The sequence below is a fragment of the Schistocerca piceifrons genome, chromosome 2 (genome assembly GCF_021461385.2).
Source record: "Schistocerca piceifrons isolate TAMUIC-IGC-003096 chromosome 2, iqSchPice1.1, whole genome shotgun sequence".
Taxonomy (NCBI): Eukaryota; Metazoa; Arthropoda; class Insecta; order Orthoptera; family Acrididae; genus Schistocerca; species Schistocerca piceifrons.
In genome coordinates, this window is record NC_060139.1 from 1,101,411,981 (window position 1) to 1,101,435,962 (window position 23,982).

The 23,982-nt window shown below is 41.4% G+C and overlaps 1 protein-coding gene across 1 annotated transcript in view; it reads right to left on the reverse strand.

The window, feature by feature from the left end:
* The window catches only part of LOC124777337 (putative E3 ubiquitin-protein ligase UNKL), a 279,457-nt gene that overhangs the window by 224,491 nt on the left and 30,984 nt on the right, over positions 1-23,982 (reverse strand). The window contains exon 4 of the mRNA XM_047252703.1: positions 6,500-6,599. Within this exon, the coding sequence (XP_047108659.1) occupies positions 6,500-6,599 (100 nt within the window). The remainder of the gene's footprint in view (positions 1-6,499; positions 6,600-23,982) is intronic.

Consider the following 23,982-nt stretch of genomic DNA (forward strand, 5'->3'; position numbering starts at 1 on the left):
CCTGACCAAACAAATATTCCAAAACCAAAGGAGAGGCGAAAATGCTCTTGTTAAAAGTGCCTTTGAGCGCATTCAGACTTTTTTTTATGAACAGAAAATGAAGTCCTTTGGCAACTACAAAATATGGGCTCTCACTAATCTATTTTGGATGATTTGTGAATTCCAATTTCTTGTGATTCTAGTCCCATTAATTGCTCCAGAATCAAAACTTGATCCAAAAGATGCCATAACAAAGTGTAAAAATATAAATATTGCGCCAAAAAAAATAAGCACAGGGATTGCTATATTTCTCTCAACAAGTGGCCAATTTATTTGGTTTCAAATATATTTACTCTCTGATGTGATATAAGTCTGAGGGAGTAATCCGCTTATTGTGAAGTGTTAATTTAAAAATCTCCAATCCACTTCACAAAGGACATTTTAAGTGTAAAATAATATATCTAAAAACACAGATGATGTGACTTACCGAATGAAAGTGCTGGCAGGTCGATAGACACACAAACAAACACAAACATACACATGAATTTCAAGCTTTCGCAACAAACTGTTGCCTCATCAGGAAAGAGGGAAGGAGAGGGAAAGACGACAGGATGTGGGTTTCAAGGGAGAGGGTAAGGAGTCATTCCAATCCCGGGAACGGAAAGACTTACCTTAGGAGGAAAGAAGGGGTATACACACACACACACACACACACACACACACACACACACACACACACACACACACACACACACACATCCGCACATACACAGACACAGACATTTGTAAAGGCAAAGAGTTTGGGCAGAGATGTCAGTCGAGGCGGAAGTACAGAGGCAAAGATGTTGTTGAAAGACAGGTGAGGTATGAGCGGCAAATTGAAATTAGCAGAGATTGAGGCCTGGCGGGTAACGAGAAGAGAGGATATACTGAAAGGCAAGTTCCCATCTCCGGAGTTCTGACAGGTTGGTGTTAGTGGGACGTATCCAGATAACCCGGACGGTGTAACACTGTGCCAAGATGTGCTGGCCATGCACCAAGGCATGTTTAGCCACAGGGTGATCCTCATTACCAACAAACACTGTCTGCCTGTGTCCATTCATGTGAATGGACAGTTTGTTGCTGGTCATTCCCACATAGAAAGCTTCACAGTGTAGGCAGGTCAGTTGGTAAATCACGTGGGTGCTTTCAGACGTGGCTCTGCCTTTGATCATGTACACCTTCCGGGTTACAGGACTGGAGTAGGTGGTGGTGGGAGGGTGCATGGGACAGGTTTTACACCGGAGGCGGTTACAAGGGTAGGAGCCAGAGGGTAGGGAAGGTGGATTGGGGATTTCATAGGAATGAACTAAGAGGTTACGAAGGTTAGGTGGACGGCAGAAAGACACTCTTGGTGGAGTGGGGAGGATTTCATGAAGGATGGATCTCATTTCAGGGCAGGATTTTAGGAAGTCGTATCCCTGCTGGAGAGCCACATTCAGAATCTGATCCAGTCCCGGAAAGTATCCTGTCACAAGTGGGGCACTTTTGGGGTTCTTCTGTGGGAGGTTCTGGGTTTGAGGAGATGAGGAAGTGGCTCTGGTTATTTGCTTCTGTATCAGGTCGGGAGGGTAGTTGCGGGATGCGAAAGCTGTTTTCAGGTTGTTGGTGTAATGGTTCAGGTATTCCGAACTGGAGCAGATTCGTTTGCCACAAAGACCTAGGCTGTAGGGAAGGGACCGTTTGATGTGGAATGGGTGGCAGCTGTCATAATGAAGGTACTGTTGCTTGTTGGTGGGTTTGATGTGGACGGCCGTGTGATGCTGACCATTGGACAGGTGGAGGTCAACGTCAAGGAAAGTGGCATGGGATTTGGAGTAGGACCAGGTGAGTCTGATGGAACCAAAGGAGTTGAGGTTGGAGAGGAAATTCTGGAGTTCTTCTTCAGTGTGAGTCCAATTCATGAAGATGTCATCAATAAATCTGTACCAAACTTTGGGTTGAAACCACCTTCCCTACCCTCTGGCTCCTACCCTTGTAACCGCCCCCGGTGTAAAACCTGTCCCATGCACCCTCCCACCACCACCTACTCCAGTCCTGTAACCCGGAAACACGATCAAAGGCAGAGCCACGTGTGAAAGCACCCACGTGATTTACCAACTGGCCTACACTGTGAAGCTTTCTATGTGGGAATGACCAACAATAAACTGTCCATTCGCATGAATGGACACAGGCAGACAGTGTTTGTTGGTAAGGAGGATCACCCTGTGGCTAAACATGCCTTGGTGCACGGCCAGCACATCTTGGCACAGTGTTACACCGTCCGGGTTATCTGGATACTTCCCACTAACACCAACCTGTCAGAACTCCGGAGATGGGAACTTGCCCTTCAGTATATCCTCTCTTCTCGTTACCCACCAGGCCTCAATCTCCGCTAATTTCAATTTGCCGCCGCTCATACCTCACCTGTCTTTCAACAACATCTTTGCCTCTGTACTTCCGCCTCGACTGACATCTCTGCCCAAACTCTTTGCCTTTACAAATGTCTGTGTCTGTGTATGTGCGGATGGATATGTGTGTGTGTGTGTGTGTGTGTGTGTGTGTGTGTGTGTGTGTGTGTGTGTGGTTCCTGATGAGGCAACAGTTTGTTGTGAAAGCTTGAATTTCATGTGTATGTTTGTGTTTGATTGTGTGTCTATCGACCTGCCAGCACTTTCGTTCGGTAAGTCACATCATGTGTGTGTGTGTGTGTGTGTGTGTGTGTGTGTGTGTGTGTGTGTGTGTGTGTATATATACATATATATATATATATATAGTTTATTCAGCTACAGTCTTCGGAGAAGAAGCTTTTGGGAGATCGACGTAGCTGGTTACCCAGAGAAGAGGATCAGCTACACACAACATGCAAGTTAACTGAATTGAGAGACGTGTGAGCGTTGCAGCTTAATACCACACTGTCTCTTATCATCCAAAAATCGTTAGAACGCGGCGACCTAAGTGACAGGACCCGAAGAAAACAGGCATTTCAAGACAGAAACGAGAAGAAGATATTAGGTGTTGTCATAGTAACTAGACCTAACAAGATACGAGAACTGTTTCCAGTAATTGTACCGAGTCCAATAAACCCATGGAAGAAAATTACGAGTGCAACGCAGTAAAAGGCGTGAAAAAGTAATAGTGGATAGGGGATTGGGGTGGGGGGATGGGGGGGGGGAGGGAGGGAATGGAGAGAAGACCTCAAGTTTTCGACTAAGAAGATTAGGTGTGGCGACTAACCAGCCACCGACACTGCCAGCACCAATGCTGTCCACTGGCACTGATTACACATCCGCTCACCAAAGCAGCTAGAACTCTATGCTTGATGAGTGAAAAACAATAATTGCTTGGTAAAGTTGAAGGAACTGTTGAATGATAAGCTGTTAGTGTAGTTATTGTACTCAGTGGTGTATTTTCTTTTAGATGATTACCAGGTCTAAATTCAATAAAGTTACGCATCAAGAACAGTAACTACCAGAACCAGCCATGACTACGACAGTGAATAAGGAAACGCCAGACTGGTCTGAAGTAGCAAATTTAATCAAAGAACTATGTCTAAAGTTAGACTCAGTAAGAACGGAGTCAAATGCTCAAATTACTACTATAAGTAAAAATTTAAATTCTCAAAATGCTTCCCTGAGAGATGAACTAAGTGCGAATTTAGGTGAAAAACTAGAAGCACAAAGTGTAACTTTCAGTGAATGGCTAGATGCACAGAATGCTAATTTAAGTAGAGAAATAGACACAGTGAATATTCAACTACATAATAAATTGGACATTCAGAATAAGACTTTAGGATTGTTAAGTACAAAAGTAGATGAACAAAGTAAGGAATTTAACCAGTTGCGAGAAGGTATAGGAAATTTGAAGACTGAATTTGATATTTTAACCACTAAAGTGGAAAATTTTAAGATAGATTTGAACGGTGAATTAAATAGTTCTTTGGATACTCACGTTAATCAACTATTTACTGAATTCAACCAGAGACTGGATGAGCAACTTCAAAATTTAACTATAAAATTAACAATTTGACATTGAAGATAAATGTAATAATGTAGAAACAGAACTTGTCGAAAAATTAGGATAATCTCAAAGTGTATGCAATGTTACGTTCGATGTTCTAAAACATGGATTACACACCTTAAAGTAGAGTGTTCAGAAATAGGACAAGTTATTGCCAATAGTTCAATCGCAAATTACAGGTGTCAGTACACGAGTAAATAATGTAGGACGAAGTTTTAAAGGAAAAATAACCAACTTTGACATTATAAATGTAAGTAGTTTGGTGGAACCATTTGAACTAATTAAAGATCGAGAAGTTATCGAGAGTATAATCTCCGGAAACATCTCAACGGTTGCTTTTTCTGAACTTAATGATGCATGCAAGGTTATGGACGACTTTTGCGAAGAATTCAAGCTTGTCCATGACAAAGTAGAAAATAGAATAACTTTACATAATGTGTTTCTTAGTAAAATGATAATTGTTTTGTTGTGGGGAGGCTTTCTCACAAAATGTTACGAGAAGTATTGGTCCATAAGTAATTGAGTGAGGTTAATGTCAGATCCATGGGATCTGGGCGGAGTCACATTTGTCTCCCAGGGACGTTAACGTTCTGTGTTATCGGGAAGAGTGACGACCGTCAGATCCCCAGTTGTTTTCGGTGTTTCTTCTGTACTATTTTTCCTGCAACCAAATTCCCTTCAAATCTTAAACTATTCTGTAATCTGTTCTTGAATTCTTAAAATATCCTATAATTTTAGTATGTAGGAAACCAGACATGACAAGATTGAGACCAATTTAAGAGAATCATGGATGAACAGTGATCTCTAGACTTGAAGTGAATCAAACAGAATGTTATATTAGTGGAAAGTATAATATGACGGTACTATTTAAACCATGTGATGTCGAGACGAGTTAAACTGAACAGAGAATTTTATATGTGTATAAAAGTAGAGTATAAACCGAATGACTAAACAACTATGTTATTGTAGTGTATAATTTTCTATTTTCATAGAACATTCTATACCTTTTATGAGACATGAAGTGGATGGGAGGGTTTCCATTAGTTTTGCAAGGGGTGGGTAGTGCAAGTACAAGCTTGACTAACACTACATACACACCACACCTTTCAGACAACCTTCGCAGACAAGCGTGACTGATTCTTCACCATTTGCTGTTCCATAGGGGTTGCTAAGATTTTTCTTCGGGGACTTCAAAGGGGAAGGTGAGAATACCCGTTCTGTAAGAGACGTTTAACATCATACCTCCTCCGGCTTCTCACTCAAGTACCGGTGAAGTAAGGATCCTGGGGAAGGGCGGTGGGAAGGGTTTCCTGTCTTTGGGAGCCATCTTCTTTCTCTTCTTCGATCTCGGCAACCACTTCTACTTTTTCCTTTCTCACTTCTCATCTGAGTACCAGTCTATCTTTTCCTCTTTCCATATGCATATACTTCTATCGCTGAACTCCTTATTTTCCGTGGTTTCCAATAACCTTCAACTTATTTCATATAAGTAGGTCAAAGAATCGGGCTACACAAACACACTTCCACATACACACACCATAACATGAAGACGCAAACAATGAAAGTACAGATTAAAAGCATGTGAGAAGTGTCAAGTGTTGTAGGGGGAAAGAATGTGCACATACAGAAATATGCACTTATGGTTGATTGTTGTGACTGTTCTACATCACCTTGTTACTGCCACCGTCGCCACGTTCTAACGTTTTTCGGAGGACAAGAGACAGTGTGGTATTGGGTTGCAAGGCTCACACGCCTCTCAATTCAGTTAACTTGCATGTTGTGCGTAGCCGATCCTCTTCTCTGGGTAATCAGCTATGTTGATCTTCCAAAAGCTTCTTGTCTGAAGACTGTAGCTGGTTAAAGGTGTTTATTAAAATACTTCTCTATCCTTGAAATAATTTTGGTACTCATAAAATACTTTTCAGTTCAATCACTATATATTTTCAACTTTCACAGACAATAAGTTCTGCAAGCTAACTTATCCCTTAAACAATAGACTCATTTACACATGTGTCTTGCTTCGTTTATAGCCAAGACTTGAAGTAATTCAAAAGTCTCTATTCTCAAACGAGTCTAATACATGAATGAACATAGAAATCTATATTCAATTGTTCATTAGTCTTTTTACAATCAACACATACACTAAAAAGAGCACGGAATACTACAGAAACTTTCCTTGTTGTTCCCGACCCGTACACAGAAACTCTGTGGACTGTACAGCAGGTACTTGTCTGCCGCTGTTTGGCCGCCGGGTCCATCTTTTCTCGTAACTGCTTTTTGACCTGCACATACAAATAGGCAATGCACAGCAGGGCGTATTCGTTTCTCCCATTCACCTCTAAAATATCGGGTGTTCAAAACAGTGGAAGGCCGAGTGGTTCTAGAATTTACTCCGAAATTCTCTAAGCACTACACTGTATTTCCATCTTCCCCCTGTGAGCATAATATGTGAGTACTGTACTACGATAAGTCATATAGTTACCTTGCCACTTAGGGTCTTCATTCATTAAATTTCGTTCCTTATCCAGTGCATTTGGTCCATTACTTATGACACTTGGATCTGATTCAGGATGTTCTAGCAACTGTAAAAACATAACACGAAATACATATATGAAGATGCATAAATACAAATTATCCATCATTGCTTTATTATTGCCTCATTTGCATTAATACAAACATCATGCAATGAGCAAGATGTGTTTCACATTCTGCGGAGATAAGTAAAACAAGAAACGCTTGTGAGGACAGCTTCATACAAATCAGTAATTACACTCAGCACGATAAAAAAGATATCTATTTGGCTGCATTTACAAGGAATAAAACTACAACAGATAACCAAAAGAATTACTTCTCAAACAACCCTCAATAAATACCGGTTGATCAAAAAGTCAGTATAAATTTGAAAACTGAATAAATCACGGAATAATATAGATAGAGAGGTACAAATTGACACACATGCTTGGAATGACATGGGGTTTTATTAGAACCGAAAAACCAAAGTTCACAAAATGTCCAACAGATGGCGCGTCTTTTTTTTTTTTTTTTTTTTTGAATATTCACACTTAATCTCTCAGAAAAAGTCTACACTGTCAGAAATGTACATGGCAAGTTCGATGCCATTTCAATAATTTAGACACAGCTTCACTTCACTTGTGGAAATTTCATATTTCGTGTACTTGTAGTAACAATAGGACATCAAGTTAATATACCTCATCAACGATTGTTAAGTTAACTGTAACTCTGCTGTAATAAATTGTAAGATTTTCTATATACTAAAAAATAAATGGAATTTTATATTACAGTTTCCAGAAGCCAGTCCTACGAAACCTGACATGAAAGAACAGCAGCATTTGGTTTAAAGTACTGCACACGTGGCATCTTGTTGCTCACACAAGACAATGTTTTAGATATGTTAATACAAATAGACGAAAATATTGCTACAAAAAACTGCATTACTTTTATACACACTGCCTCAACAGAATAGAATTCCAAATCTATAGTACCTCAATCAAATGTTAATTATCAATATGTATGATGATAACATACTTACTTTTAATTTTGGCAATATCACGGTACATTCATTTCTTTAAGTTTCTAGTATTACCACTTCGAATTCGCACGTACGTACACACGCACACACACAACACACACAACACACACGCACGCACGTACGCGCGCGCACACACACACACACACACACACACACACACACACACACACACACACACACTCTCTGCCAGTACAAAGTAGTCGGCAATGACAACACAGCTGTGCACTTTTTTGTGTGTGTGCTGTAATATTAAGTCCTGAAGAAGGCTATAACCCAAAAGCATGTTTTCAATCACATTTATATGGCTATTGAGCACTCAACATCTCTACTATAGTCAGTTATTACCTTCATTCATTTGATTATTTATATTCCACCACGTATTTCAGGAAACTTGGAATACATCTACATGTACCTGGGTAGGTACAGGGGGCAGGCGGTGGCGGGTGGAGGGAAGGGGGTTGTCTGTGTTCAACCCCTAGGGACACTGTAGAGGGTGGAGGTGAAGATATGCACAAATTTCTAAATGCATTTCAATTCAGAAATCCACCACAGGACAATTGTCAGGGGTAGCACTAATTGGAGACAAAAAGAACTCGACATCTTCAACTTTTGTAGTCCTGTCTTCCTCAGTTGCGTGTAATATTACGGTATATTGATAATTTTTACTTATGGACCGTCTGACAGCTACTGAATAAAACACAATTTTAGTGACATACGCGTTTCGCCTTTATTTTCTGCAAGGCATCATCAGTGCCAGGTTGTGCGGACAATTTCTTACATATTAAACTCCTGTTGCATTTTTGGTGTTGTTCTTCTTCTTATGAATGCCAATTTGTGGTTTTTTCCACACTCCACAGCACTATGAACAGAACGCTTGTTTCAATGCAATGTTTCAGTTTCTGTTCCCAACGGCCATTTTCGACAGGACCGTACGGTCAGCTGCGGATGTTCCTCACAGAAGACACAATGATAATTGTATGAAATGTCTCGCGGTTTGAGCATTTGACAAGACGACATCATCTGGTGCAATTTGCATCACACACTCATTACACTAATTGGTCTCTAGTTGCAGTGGACGTTAAGTTTTCGCCCAATCGAAGATTGAGTGATGGTACTGCCCACCGACTCTCAGCCACGTACAACTGAGAACCTCCAGTAGGTGGCATTTATAATCCGTATTCAGGTGCTGAGTCATACGGTTGTGACCAGTTAAGAAATGGGCCAAACTGAGGGACACATCGAGAGCTCTGGGAAATTGCTGTTCACTGAACGGCTCATTACATGGGGAGAGAGGGAGAGAGAGGGAGGGAGGGAGGGAGGGAGGGAGAGAGAGAGAGAGAGAGAGAGAGAGAGAGAGGGAGGGAGGGAGAGAGAGAACAGTAGTCGAAACCCTGGCGGAAAATGTAATTCAGCTGACCCAGTTCTGGATGGTACTGAGTGTTGAGGGAAATGCTCATCTGTCGCCAGATGGTGAAATTATGGGAGGTGGTGGGAGACTGGAAAGATTTGTTTTTGTACAAGGTTGCGAGGATAACTGCGGTCTGTTCAGGGTTCAGTGAGACCCTTGGTATATTTCAAGAAGGACTGCTCATCACTGCAGATGCGATGCACAGTTGGCTAGGTTGTATGAAAGGGACTTCTTGGTACAAAACAGTTAGCAGCCGTCTAAGTTGAGGTATTGATGGAGGTTAGTAGGTTTGATATGGAGAGAGGTACTGATGTAGCCATCTCTGAGGTGGAGGTCAACGTCTAGGGAGGTGGCATGTGAAGCAAATGGGGCAGAAGCAGTTGAGGCTCTGGAGGAACATGGATAGTGGGTCCTCACCCTCTATCCAGATTGCAAAGATTTTATCACTGAATCTGAACCAAGTGATGGGTTTAGGATTCTGGGTGTTTAGGAAGGATTCCTTTAGATAGCCCATGAAAAAGGTGGCATAGAATGGCACCATGCGGGTGCCCATAGTCGTACCCTGGATTTGTTTGTAGATAATGCTTTCAGAGGAGAAGTACAAAGGTTGACTGAAAAGTAATGCCTCCATCTTCGTAACTCTTCAACAGTTGGCAGCATAGGTATGCGGCAGGTACTGGCTTGTTCCGTAGCCTCTTCTCTACAGCTCCAGTTGGCAGGAAGCCTTAGCACTGAACAGTTGTGTTGTTACAGACGGTCGGTCAATGCGATTTAAGCAACGTGCAGTCATTGAATTCTTGACAGCACAAGGTGTCACCCCAATGGAGATTCATCAGAGAACAAAAGCAGTTTATAGTGATTGTGTTGATGTGAGTACTGTGCATCGTCTGGCGAGTATGCTTAAAGATGGTGAGGCAGGAACATCTGACCTGCGTGAAAAACAAAGAGTTGGACATCCTGTGACAGCAACCACCCAGTTTCACAAGCAAAATGTTTATGGATTGATTCAGGACAATCGTCGTATCACTCAGAGAGAAACTGCAAGCACAATCAGCATTTAACAAGAATGCGGGGGTCACATTATTGCTTTGCTTGGCTATCGGAAGATCTGTGCGTGATTGGTATCCCAGACGTCGACTCATGAATTGAAAGCACACAGGCTTGAAATTTGCTAGGAACTCCTCTCGCATTACGAGAATGAAGGTGATGCCTTTCTCCATTCAACTGTGACAGATGAAACGTGCGTACACCATTACGACTCCGAGACGAAACATCAGTCTATGGAATATTGAGGGTTGAATAACATTTAGGCATTTTTTTGTTCTAAAGATTTTTATTTGTATGAACTAGTTATCGGCTTATTAGGCCATCTTCTGATAACTACTGGCTATAGTTTACAAGGAGCTTGTGTTCTTACAAATCGAACATTCTAGACTAAGATACAACACACTTACATACGATCTTTAGTTGTGGTATTGTCTATGGAATTTTCAAACGGATCTTTGATTTTTCGTTCTGTAAAACTGTTCTTTAATATAATAAATCACATTTTATGGTTTGTCAGTACCATGTATGACAACAATTAGAATTATTTAGAATACACATTATTACAAAATTACAATTTTTGGTATTTGTTGTGAACAGTTGCACTGGACACTAATTGTTGGTTGTACAACAGCGATCTTTTCTTTGGAGGTTACATTTTGTTATTAGAAAAATTGTGCATTACTATATACCAAATATTAACATTGTTACAGTTAGGAATGTAATACATAATGGTTATTACATTATACTGGGGTGTGAATTTGTTTACTACTGGGACGCTTTGTGGTTAGTAGCAGGTCTACTTTATTGTATAAAGTTTAAGAGTGGTGATTAGTTCAGTAGCAATTAGTCATTTAGAACCAGCTGGGGATTTAGGGCCTAGTGTGTGTTAATTTCAAGTGCTTCTAGTAGGCAGAGTTTTCTGCCTTTGTTGGCTATATGAAGCACTTCTGTGTGTGTTAGATATTTGTGTCCTCCTTTGAGGACATGTTCAGCAAAGGTGGTGTCTGATTTATTTAATCTCCAGCTGAGTTCATGTTCAGTCAGCGTCGTTGATATGGCCCGGCTCGTTTGACCAATGCACAGTTTCTTGCAGTCAGAGCAGGTTATTTTGTAGACCCCACTGTTGCCTAGTTTATCAGTTTCGTCCTTGCTATTGAATAGGAGATCAGCTGTAGTGCCTCTTACATAAAATGATGTTTTATAGTTTTGGGATTTCAGTGTTTTAGTTTGTCTGATAGTTTCCTAGATATGGAATAGTACACCAGTTGATTTTTGGTGTGGTTGTTATTGCAGATGGGGCATAAATGTAGAGCAAGAGCTTCCTTCTTTGTTTCTTGTGCAGGATTTTGTCAACTAATTCAGGGTTATAGATATTGTTATATGCAATAGATTTAATGGTGTCTACTTCTGTTTGGAAATTCTGTTTTGACATAGGTATGGATGTGAGGCCATGTACCATGGAGTGGAAAGCTGCATGTTTGTGTGTTACTGGGTGTTGTGAACTGTGTCTGTTGTTGTGGGTTTTCTGTAAATTTTGAAAGTATGTGTTTTTGTGGTGATATCTATTTTAAGGTCTAAAAAGTTAATGGATTTTTCACCTAGCTCCATGGTGAATTGTATGTTTTTGTGTTGTGAATTTAATTGTTCTAGGAATGTGTTCAGTTGTCTGTTGGTACCTGTCCACATACACAGTACATCATCTACATATCTATGGAATATCGTCACACAGACTCGCCCCAGAAAAAGAAATTCGAGACGCAGCCCTAAGCTGGAAAAGTCATCGCCACTGTGTTCTGGGATGCACATGGTGTTATCCATGTCGATTTCCTCGTTGGTGGAACAACAATAAATTTACAGTGTTACATCACAATGCTGCGAACTCTGAAATGACGGCTAACAAGGGTCCAAAAGGAAAAGGGAAATGTTTTCCAGCAGCATGACAATGCCAAACCACACACTTCCCGTGCCACCACTGCAGAACACTTCAGGGACTGAATCTCACCACCGTACAGCATCCTCCATACAGTCCAGATTCAGCATCGTTTGACTTCCATCTATTCCCGATAATGAAAGACGATCTGCAGAGACATCATCATGCTTCTGATGAAGACGTTGAGAGAACTGTGAGACTGTGGTTGTTGAAACAGGGTGTTGACTTCTTCCGTGACGGCTTCACAAAACTTGTTCATCGTTGGCAGAAATGTATCCAACTGGCGGGTGATTATGTGGAAAAATGAATATTGGCATTTAAAGATCACATTCTAAGGATTATTTCTGTGTTTGATTTATTAAAATATTCCCATCCAAACCCAATTAACTTTTGATTCAACTCTCGTAATTGAGGGCGACTAGGAAGGAGGTGGTTGGTTTGGAATCCATCGGGCATTGGGAGGGGCAGTGTTCAATAGTAGTAAGGCCGTGGGCATTAGGGATGTTAGTGTAAAGGGAGGTGGCATCAATAGTGACAAGTAGGGCAGCGTGAGGTAAACGGAGATGAACTGTGGAGAGTCAGTGGAGGAAATGTTTGATATTTTTTTTATATAGGAGGGTAGGATCCAGGTAACAGATTGAAGGTGTTGGTTGGTCTACAAGAGACCAGCTTCTCTCAGTGGAAGGACTGTAACCAGCCATAATGGGGTGTCCTGGGTGGTTGGATTTATGCAATTTAGGAAGCATGTAGAAAGTAGGAAAGCAGGGATTGGTAGGGGTGAGCAGTGAAATGGACTCCGGGGAGAGGTTCTGGGATGGGCCTAAGGATTGAGGAATGACTGGAGATCCTGCTGGATTTCTGGAATGGGGTCACTGTGGCAAGGTTTGTAGGTGGCTGGCGGAGTCCTTCTGCCAGGTAATCCTTGCAGTTCAAAACAACAGTGGAAGAGCCTTTGTCCGCAGGTAGGATTATAAGGTCAGAATCAGTTTTTAGATGGTAGGCTACAATTCTCGTGAGGATGTAAGGTTAGTTTGCTTGTTGAGGGATTTGGGGAATGATTGTGAGGCAAGGTTTAAGGTTAAAAATTCTGGAAAGTTAACAGGGGTGATTTTGGAGCAGTGGGGGTGGATCATGACTGGATGGAGGAGTGAAGTGAGTCATGCAGGGTTCAACAATAATTTTTGGTGGAGTCCGATTGGTAAGGTTGTTGGTGAAAAAGTGTTTCCACTGTAGGGACCGGGATAAGGAAAGAAGGTTTTTAACAAGTCCTGCTGCACATTTGAATTTGGGAGTGGGGCAAACAATAAGGCCTTTGAAAAGGGTTGGTATTTCTATGGGGCTAAGGCATCTGGAGGAAAGGGTCATGACTGTGTTTCAAGTCTGTTTAGGTTCTGGATTCTGTACGATGGTGGGAGGGAGTTTGGAGGGTGGGGTAAGTGTAGTAGGTCTGTGAGAGTAGTTTTGTCAGCTATGAGGGACATGGGGAAGATCTGGAGGTTGTTATAGAGGTAGTGGACAGTTGTACTCCAAAGCAAAAGCAGGAAGTGAGCAGGGTAGAGTGTTTTTTGAGGTGGTGTGAATGTTGCTCTAGTTCCTGCAGGGCAAGAGTTTTAGCGAGTTTTTGCATTCTGCTATCATCGTGTGTTGTGTTATGCTGCTTGGAGAGTGGCTTCAGCTGCCAGAGATTGCAGTCATGTACATCCATACTCCGCAAGCCACCTGACGGTGTGTAGCAGAGGGTACCTTGAGTACCTCTATCGGTTCTCCCTTCTATTCCAGTCTCGTATTGTACGTGGAAAGAAGGATTGTCGGTATGCTTCTGTGTGGGCTCTAATCTCTCTGATTTTATCCTCATGGTCTCTTTGCGTGATATACGTAGGAGGGAGCAATATACTGCTTGAATCTTCGGTGAAGGTATGTTCTTGAAACTTCAACAAAAGCCCGTACCGAGCAACTGAGCGTCTCTCCTGTAGTCTTCCACTGGAATTTATCTATCATCTCCGTAACGCTTTCATGATTACTAAATGATCCTGTAACAAAGCGTGCTGCTCTCCGTTGGATCTTCTCTATCTCCTCTATCAACCCTATCTGGTGCGGATCCCACACTGCTGAGCAGTATGCAAACAGTGTGCGAACAAGTGTACTGTAACCTACTTCCTTTGTTTTCGGATTGCATTTCCTTAGGATTCTTCCAACGAATCTCAGTCTGGCATCTGCTTTACAAACGATCAACTTTATATGATCATTCCACTTTAAATCACTCCTAATGCGTACTCCCAGATAATTTATGGAATTAACTGCTTCCAGTTGCTGACCTGCTATCTTGTAGCTAAATGATAAGGGATCTATCTTTCTATGTATTCGCAGCACATTACACCTGTCTACATTGAGATTCAATTGCCATTCCCTGCACCACGTGTCAATTCGCTGCAGATTCTCCTGCATTTCAGTACAATTTTCCATTGTTACAACCTCTCGATATATCACAGCATCATCCTCAAAAAGCCTCAGTGAACTTCCGATGTCATACACAAGGTCATTTATGTATATTGTGAATAGCAACCGTCCTACGACACTCCCCTGCGGCACACCTGAAATCACTCTTACTTCGGAAAACTTCTCTCCATTGAGAATGACATGCTGCGTTCTGTTACCTAGGAACTCTTCAATCCAATCACACAATTGGTCTGATAGTCCATATGCTCTTACTTTGTTCATTAAACGACTGTGGGGAACTGTATCGAACGCCTTGCAGAAGTCAAGAAACACGGCATCTACCTGTGAACCCGTGTCTATGGCCCTCTGAGTCTCGTGGACGAATAGCGCGAGCTGGGTTTCAAATGACCGTCTTTTTCGAAACCCATGCTGATTCCTACAGAGAAGATTTCTAGACTCCAGAAAAGTCATTATACTTGAACATAATACGTGTTCCGAAATTCTACAACTGATCGACATTAGAGATATAGGTTTATAGTTCTGCACATCTGTTTGACGTCCCTTCTTGAAAACAGGGATGACCTGTGCCCTTTTCCAATCCTTTGGAATGCTACGCTCTTCTAGAGACCTACGGTACACCGCTGCAAGAAGGGGGGCAAGTCCCTTCGCGTGCTCTGTGTAAAATCGAACTGGTATCCCATCAGGTCCAGTGGCCTTCCCTCTTTTGTGCCATTTTAATTGTTTCTGTATCCCTCTGTCGTCTATTTCGATATCTACCATTTTGTCATCTGTGAGACAATCTAGAGAAGGAACTACAGTGCAGTCTTCCTCTGTGAAACAGCTTTGGAAAAAGACATTTACTATTTCGGCCTTTAGTTTGTCATCCTCTGTTTCAGTACCATTTTGGTCACAGAGTGTCTGGACATTTTGTTTTGATCCATCTACCGCTTTGACATAAGACCTAAATTTCTTAGGATTTTCTGACAAGTCAGTACATAGAACATTACTTTCGAATTCATTGAACGCCTCTCGCATAGCCCTCCTCACACTACATTTCGCTTAGCGTAACTTTTGTTTGTCTGCATGGCTTTGGCTATGTTTATGTTTGCTGTGAAGTTCCCTTTGCTTCTGCAGCAGTTTTCTAACTCGGTTGTTGTACCATGGTGGCTGTTTTCCATCTCTTATGATCTTGCTTGGCACATACTCATCTAACGCATGTTGTACGATGGTTCTGAACTTTGTCCACTGATCCTCAACACTATCTATGCTCGAGACAGAACTTTCGTGTTGAGCCGTCAGGTACTCTGTAATCTGCTTTTTGTCACTTTTTCTAAACAGAAAAATCTTCCTACCTTTTTTAATATTTCTATTTACGGCTGAAATCATCGATGCAGTAACCGCTTTATGATCACTGATTCCCTGTTCTGCGTCAACTGTTTCAAATAGTTCGTGTCTGTTTGTCACCAGAAGGTCCAATATGTTATCGCCATGAGTCGGTTCTCTGTTTAACTGCTCAAGGTAGTTTTCAGACAAAGCACTTAAAAAAATTTCACTGGATTCTTTGTCCCTGCCACCCGTTATGAACGTTTGAGTCTCCCAGTCTATATCCGGCAAATTAAAATCTCCACCCAGAATTATAACATGGTGGGGAAATCTACTCGAAATATTTTCCAAATTATCCTTTAGGTGCTCAGCCACAACAGCTGCTGAGCCAGGGGGCCTATAGAGACATCCAATTACCATGTCTGAGCCTGCCTTAACCATGACCTTCACCCAAATTATTTCACATTTCGGATCTCCGTCAATTTCCTTCGATACCATTCACTTCTTATTGCTATAAACACGCCTCCCCCTTCACTGTCCAGCCTGTCTCTGCGGTATACATTCCAATATGAGTTTAGGATTTCATTACTGTTTACATCTGGTTTCAGCCAACTTTATGTCCCTAGTATTATATGGGCATTGTGACCGTTTATTAATGAGAGCAGTTCTGGGACCTTTCTATAGACGCTCCTGCAGTTTACTATTAGCACATTAATATTGTTATTCCCTGTTGCATTTCGCCTACTCCTACCTTGCCGCGTCTCAGGAAGCGCCTTGTCGGGCCTAGGGAGTGAATTCTCTAACCTAAAAAACCCACATGTGCACTCCACACGTACTCCGCATGTAGTGCACGCCTGACCTATTCAGGGGGACCCTACATTTCTCCACCCGACAGCGGAGGTCGAGAAATTTGCACCCCAGATCTCCGCAGAATTGTCTGAGCCTTCTACTTGGCTCCAAACCAGAGGACCGCGATCGGTTCTGGGAACCGCTATATGGTGAGTAGCAACTTTCCTTTTCATAACTTTTGATAATTTTGCAGTTTGGCAATCTCATTTGAGCTAATTTTATTTGTTGAAGTGTTTGTTGTAATTTTTCCCAGCTGTTACTCACTGATACTGTACATAAAAGTAAGTTTGATGGGTGAGAGTTATTGGTAATTTTTAGTTTATTCTGTGTCAACATCTAATGAAGAAAATATTTACAAATTAAACTGCAGCAGTAATTCGAGAGAACCACTGAGAGGCGGGAAAATTGCACATTCCAGTGTCATTTTTATTTTTACTGTTATGTACATAAAATGGAAACACACTTAAAGTACAGAATAAATGGTGACAAAAATAGACAAAAATGGTTACTTCCAACACACTCTTAAATACTGGAAATACACTGTTGTAGAAGGATACTTAGTACCACAAGATATTCTTGAACCTATTCTCAATTGGAATGCAATAAACCTACTCAATATGGAAATCAGCACAGATTTAAAAAGCACTGCTCATGCAAAACCCAGATTGCCCTTTTCTCACACGATGTGCTGTGGACTGTGGATAAAGGGCAACAGGCAGATTTCATATTTCTACACTTTGGGAAAGCATTTGACATTGTGCCCCACTGGAGATTTAACAAAAGTACAAGCATACAGAGTAGGTTCCCAGGTACGAGTGTGGCTCGAAGAATTCTGAAGTAATAGAACCCAGTACACTGTCCTCGATGGCGCATGTTCAGAGATGAGGGTATCGTCAGGAGTGTTCCGCTATTGCTCTCTATATCTGATGGACAGGGTGAGCAGTAACCTGCAGCTGTTTGCTGTCACGTACAGGAAGGTGTCGTACTTGAGTGATTGTAGGAGGATACAGGATGATTTAGATAAAATTCTTAATTGACGTGATGAATGACAGCTAGCTCTAAACATAGAAAAATGTAAGCTAATACAGATGAGTGAGAAAAATCATCTCGTACTGTTCAAAAACAGTATTAGTGATGTGTTACTTGACACAGTCATATTGTTTAAATATCTAGGTGTAACATTACAAAGCAATACAAAATAGAACGAGCGTGTAAGGACTGTAGTAGGGAAGGTAAATGGTCGACTTCAGTTTACTGGGAGCATTTTAAGATAGTGTGGATCATCTGTATAGGAGACCGTACTGTGGCTCGCAGAGTAAGTATATAGATATTATCTGGTAAAAGGACTGGTATAACCACACCCATAAAGAATGTGTTTGTAATTTACATGATGCCAATTTACAAGTTTCTGGCTTTATATCCCAAATTAGTATTGTCATTTTCATTCCACAATATTGTCACAACTACCACAGTCATCTCTTTCAGGATTCGAGTGCAGATTTTGTCGCTCACTGATCGGAGTCCACACTCTGAGCAGTGAAATCTGCACTCACTACTCAATACGAACACAGATGGAAATGATGTCGAAATATCCTGGAAAGAAAAATGACGATGTTAGCTCACTTGGAAACCCAGTAACTTGGAAAACATACATTTTGTGGAGAGAGTGTGCAAGATGACATACGGGATTTTAGCCATCACCGTACTTTTTTCTCCACCAACTATAAGGGGTTGTCATATGAGTCACTCTTGTGTCTCACACCTGACTGGGCCTCAGAACATTCTAGCCTCCATTGTGTGAGCAGCAAAGACACCTAGACTTAGAATCGATAATTCTTACTGCACACAATTGTTGAAATGTATTTCACTGAAGACAAAACTTTGCAGCGTGAAAGTATTTCACTTGGTGAGAACTATTCCTGGGAGCACTAAAGTCTCGTGATGGCTTCCATCCTACAGTGACAGAGAAGCTGTTACAGCATTGTGGTGATGCCCGCAGACAAGGGGAACTCCACAGTCATCCTAAAGAAAACCGAATAAGACAGAAAGGTGCAACAACTTCTGGAGGATCTTGCATACAGGTCAATAGGAAGTGACCCTACAGAGAAAGTGGACCAAAAGATCAGGGCTCAAGGCTCTGTTGAAGGAGACGGGCCTGCCTGAACAAGTCGTCAAGAAGCTGCGTCCCAAAGTGCCAGCACCACCTAGACTGTATGGACTCCCCAAGGTTCACAAGGATGGAGTTCCTCTGCGACCTATTGTTAGCAATATTGGTGCAGTAACTTACCCTACTGCTAAATACCTGAAGAAGATTTTGACATCACATGTGAGTAAATGTGCACATCACATCCAGAACTCAGAGGATTTCCTGCAACAGCTGTGCCAGCAACACATCACAGACACAGACATCATGGTTAGTTTCATTGTGGTGTCTCTCTTCACACGAGTCCACAGCAGTCACTTGAGCTTATTGGAGAGAAGTTTGATGGGGCTCTCCTTGACCTATTCAGGCATGTACTGACCTCGACGTAATTCCTATATGGGGGTCAATTTTATGAACAAACAGAAGGGGTGGTGATGGACAGCCCTCTATCACCAGTGGTGGCCAACCTATTTATGGAAAGGTTTGAAGAGGAGGCACTCTCTTCAGCCACATATCAACCCAAGTGTTTTTTTTAGGTATGTGGATGATACCTTTGTCATCTGGCCCCATGGTAGGGAGAAGTTAGATGAATTCCTGCTACATCTGAACTCTTGCCATCCGAAAATTCAGTTCACAATGGAAATGGAGAAGGATGGACTGCTTCCGTTCTTGGATGTTCTAGTGAAGAGAAAGGCAGATGGCACGTTTGGACACAGTGTGTACCGCAAACCTACGCACACTGACTTATACCTACAAGCCAGCAGTTGCCACCATCCGGCACGGAAGAATGGAGTGCTCAAAACACTGGCCCACAGAGCACAAACTCTGTCAGACCCTGATAGTTTGGCCACAGAAATAGAACACTTACGATCAGTGTTAAGCAGGAATGAGTACTCCTCTAGAGATATTCAGAAAGCAATTCAACCTGCCAATCAGCGAAAGGATCCAGAAGAGGCAAAGAAGATGGCATACCCGCCATACGCCAGACCTATCTCTGTCAAAAATCAGCAGGATTCTCCAGAACTATGACATCAAGAGCATATTTTGCCCACCCACCAAAATTGGGGAATTTAAAAGATGACCTGGGGCTATGCAAGCCAGGTATTCACAACATACCATTTTCCTACTCGGGTCGTAAAGGACAGCAGCAAATTGATAGATAACACTTTTGTAGACCAAGATAGGTTTAAAAACATAAATTCTTGTCCTGTTGAGAATGGGCTTTCTGATCATGATGCTCAGCTAGTTACAGTATATGACATAGCTCCATTCAGTAATTCAAAACTACCCTCCAAAGTTGTGTGTTCAATTAATGACTCAACAATTAGAAATTTCATAGAAAATCTTCAGCCGTTAGACTGGGATGAGGTGTACAAGGAACCCGACGCTAATTTAAAATATAACTTATTTTATGATACCCTTGTAATAGAATTTGAAAACTGTTTCCCCAAGAAAGTAGTTAAACCTAATTATAAGAAACGATGCAAAAAACCTTGGCTTACTAAAGGAATAAAAATATCTTGTAAGCACAAAAGGGAACTGTATCCAACAACAAGAAAGAGTAATGACCCAGAACAGCCAAATATTATAAAAACTACTGTACTACATTAAGAAAGGTTATTACAAAGTCCAGAAGCATGTGCATCATGTCTGAGATTAATACCTCTGATAACAAAATCAAAACAATTTGGAATATTATTACAAGGGAGGCAGGGCAACAAAGAGTACAGGATGACGGCATCACCATCAAAGCAAATGGAAACTTGATAAACAACAAGCCGGAAGTCGAAAACACTTTGAATAATCATTTTTTAAATGTTGTAGAGAAAATAGAATCTAAATGTTCATTAGAAGAAGCAAGGCAGTAAATGGAAGAGGCCTTACCCACACCATTTGGTACAATTGAAATTCCATCCACCTCTCCTCCTGAAATTAGGAAGATAATAAACTCTCTCAAGAATAAAAGCTCACATGGAATTGATGGCATTTCCAGCAGGATAATAAAAGATTGTTCCCAAGAAATAAGTGGGAGTCGTAGCCACATATGTAACAGCTCTCTGAAACAGGGTATTTTCCCAGATAGACTGAAGTATGCCACTGTTAAACCATTGCATAAAAAAGGGGATACGTCTGATGTCAACAACCCCATCTCTCTTCCGACTGCCTTATCCAAAATTCTTGAGAAGGTAATGTATTGAAGAGTAGCTTCACACCTTTGTAAAAATAAAGTTATAAACAAAATGTCAATTTTGATTTCCAGAAGGGTTTTTCAACGGAAAATGCTATATATACTTTCACTAATGAAATATTAAATGCTCTGAGTACCCGGAAGTCACCTGTTGGGATTTTTTGTGATCTATCAAAGGCTTTTGATTGTGTAAATCATGAAATACTTCTAGATAAGCTCAAGTACTGTGGTATGAATGGGACAGTGCTCAAATGGTTTAAATCATACCTAACTGGAAGAGTGCAGAAAGTTGAAGTAAGCAGTTCACATAATATGCAAAAAACTGGTTACTTCTCAAACTGGTGAACAATCAAGAATAGGGTGCCGCAAGGTTTGGTCTTGGGTCCTCTGCTGTTCTTAATATATATTAATGACTTGCCATTCTATATTTACGAAGATGCAAAGCTGGTACTTTTTGCCGATGATATATACAAGTATAGCTATCACACCCAACAGACAAGAATTAACTGGTGCAATTGTAAACGGTGTTTTTCAGAAAATCATAAAGTGGTTCTCTGCAAATGGGCTCTCATTAAACTTTGACAAAACACAGTACATACAGTTCCACACAGTAAATGGAATGACACCATTAATAAATATGGATCTCCATCAGAAATCGGTAGCTGAGGCAGAATATTCAAAATTTTTAGGTGTATGCATTGATGAGGTGTTGAACTGGAAAAAGCACACTGAGGATCTGCTGAAACATTTGAGTTCAGCTACTTGTGCTATTAAGGTCACTGCAAATTTTGGCGATATACATCTAAGTAAGTTAGCTTACCACACCGATTTTCATTCTCTACTTTCGTATGGCATCATATTCTGTGGTAACTCATCATTAAAAGAGTGTTCACCGCACAAAAGTGTGCATATATTCGCTTATGAAATTTGTTATTTACAAGCCGAACGAATTCAAAAGTACAGGGTGAGGCAGTGAAACGGCACGATTTTGTAAAACCACCAAAGATTTATTTACAAGTAAAATCATAATAGTTGAACATGGATCTCAAGTACAAGAGTGGAAATTAAAGATTTAACTTAAAAACAATCATTTTTTAAATATGGTGTCAGTGAGGTGTCGTCCTTGGTTTTGCATACATTGTCTAAGCCTGAGATGAAATTGTCCCATGACGTTTCTTAGCATCTGTACTGGAATGTTGTTAATTTCCTGTCGAATTCGCTCCTTCAGGTCTTCTTTTGTTCTTGGTGGATTTTCCTGGAAGACTTTGCACTTGAGGTAGCCCCAAAGAAAAAAGTCTGGTGCCGTCAGATCTGGTGAACGGGCAGGCCAGGGGAAATCGCCATTCCTGCTGATTAGACGTCGTGGAAATGCAAGTCTGAGCAATTCCATTGAGACATTAGCAGTATGGCTTGTTGCACCATCTTGCTGGAAGAGTGTTTCAGCATCTGGATCATGTCGATCAATTCCAGGCAGACCAAAAATGGTCAACATGTCAGCATAACGTCCAGAGTTTACCGTCACTGTGTTGCCATCTTCATCTTCAAAAAAATAGGGCCCCACGATTCCACGAGATGACATTGCGCACCAGACTGTTACTTTTTCAGAATGGAGAGGTTTTTCATGAAGTTCGTGCGGGTTATCTGAGGACCAATATCTGAAGTTTTGCTTATTTACGTACCCACTAAGATGAAAGTGGGCTTCATCACTCATCCATAAGTTATGCACTCTTTCTTCATTTCGTTCAATAACGTTAAGCATTGACTGGCAAAAGCGTATACGGTTATTGTAGTCATTAGGTTTAAGGGCTTGCACTACCTGAATTTTGTATGGATGATAGTGTAGGTCACTCTTCAAAATCCGTCTTACTGATCGATTGCTGAGACCAAGTTCTGCGCTGTGCCGTCTCGCGGATTTTCGCGGACTTCGTCCCAACGCTTCGCGCACACGATTAATGTTCTCGGGTGTCCGGATTGTTTTTGTGCTGCCGCCTCTTTTCTTTGTTGTGCTAGCAGCAGCTTCAAAGGTTTTAACCCAAAGGAGAATGGCTTTCCTTGATGGCACGGGAGCCCGTGGCGGCAGGTTGAATTCACGACGAAAGGCGCGTTGAGCACCAACCACACCATCCGTATTTTTGTAATATGCCTTTACGGCATATGCACGTTGCGCGCTCGACCAACGCTTCATGGCTACTGAAACTTCCACCACTCTAGACGCCCAAGGTCACTTCCCCCACTCTCGCAACCCCCCTCCGCGCCCGACAACCACTATCGAAATCGTGCCGTTTCACTGCCTCACCCTGTAATGGCAGTGTACATGGCTACAACACTAGGAGAAAGGATGACCTTCACTACTCAAGGTTAAATCTAACCTTGGCTCAGAAGGGGGTAAATTATGCTGCCACAAAAGTCTTTGGTCACTTACCTGACAGATAGCCATATAGCATTTAAAAGGAAATTAAAAGAATTTCTTAATGGCAACTCCTTCTACTCATTAGATAAATTTTTGGATGTAGTAAGTGGGTAATTTCCCCAACCCCCACAAAAAAAGAAGAAGAAGAAATTAAAAATATTAAGTGTCATGTAATATTTTGTGTAACATAATATCTTGTAGAGACACCTTTTATTAATCTGACACGTTCCACATCATTACAAAGTGTCGTATTCATGATCTATGGAACAAGTACTAATCTAATCTAGTGTGGGATGTCATACATTGGCCAGAACACCAGAACTGTGGACATCAGGTGTAAAGAACACCAGAGACATACCAGACTCGGACAGGCAACTAAATCAGCCATAGCAGAGCACTGTCAAGAACTTGGTCATTCAATGGATTAAAATGACGCCAAGATTGTGACACACACCTCAAGATTTTGGGACAGTGTTATTAAAGAAGCCAGTGAGGATAAGGTCACATACAATCTAATCAACCGTGACTCGGGATACCAAATCAGCACTGCCTGGAATCCAGCACTTGAGCTTGTGAAAACTCAACACAGGATACTCCGGGATTCTACAAGAAGTAAAAGTGGAGACCGAGAGAACAGACGTGAGACACAGTGTCGGACATTAGAGACCAGACCTGACACAA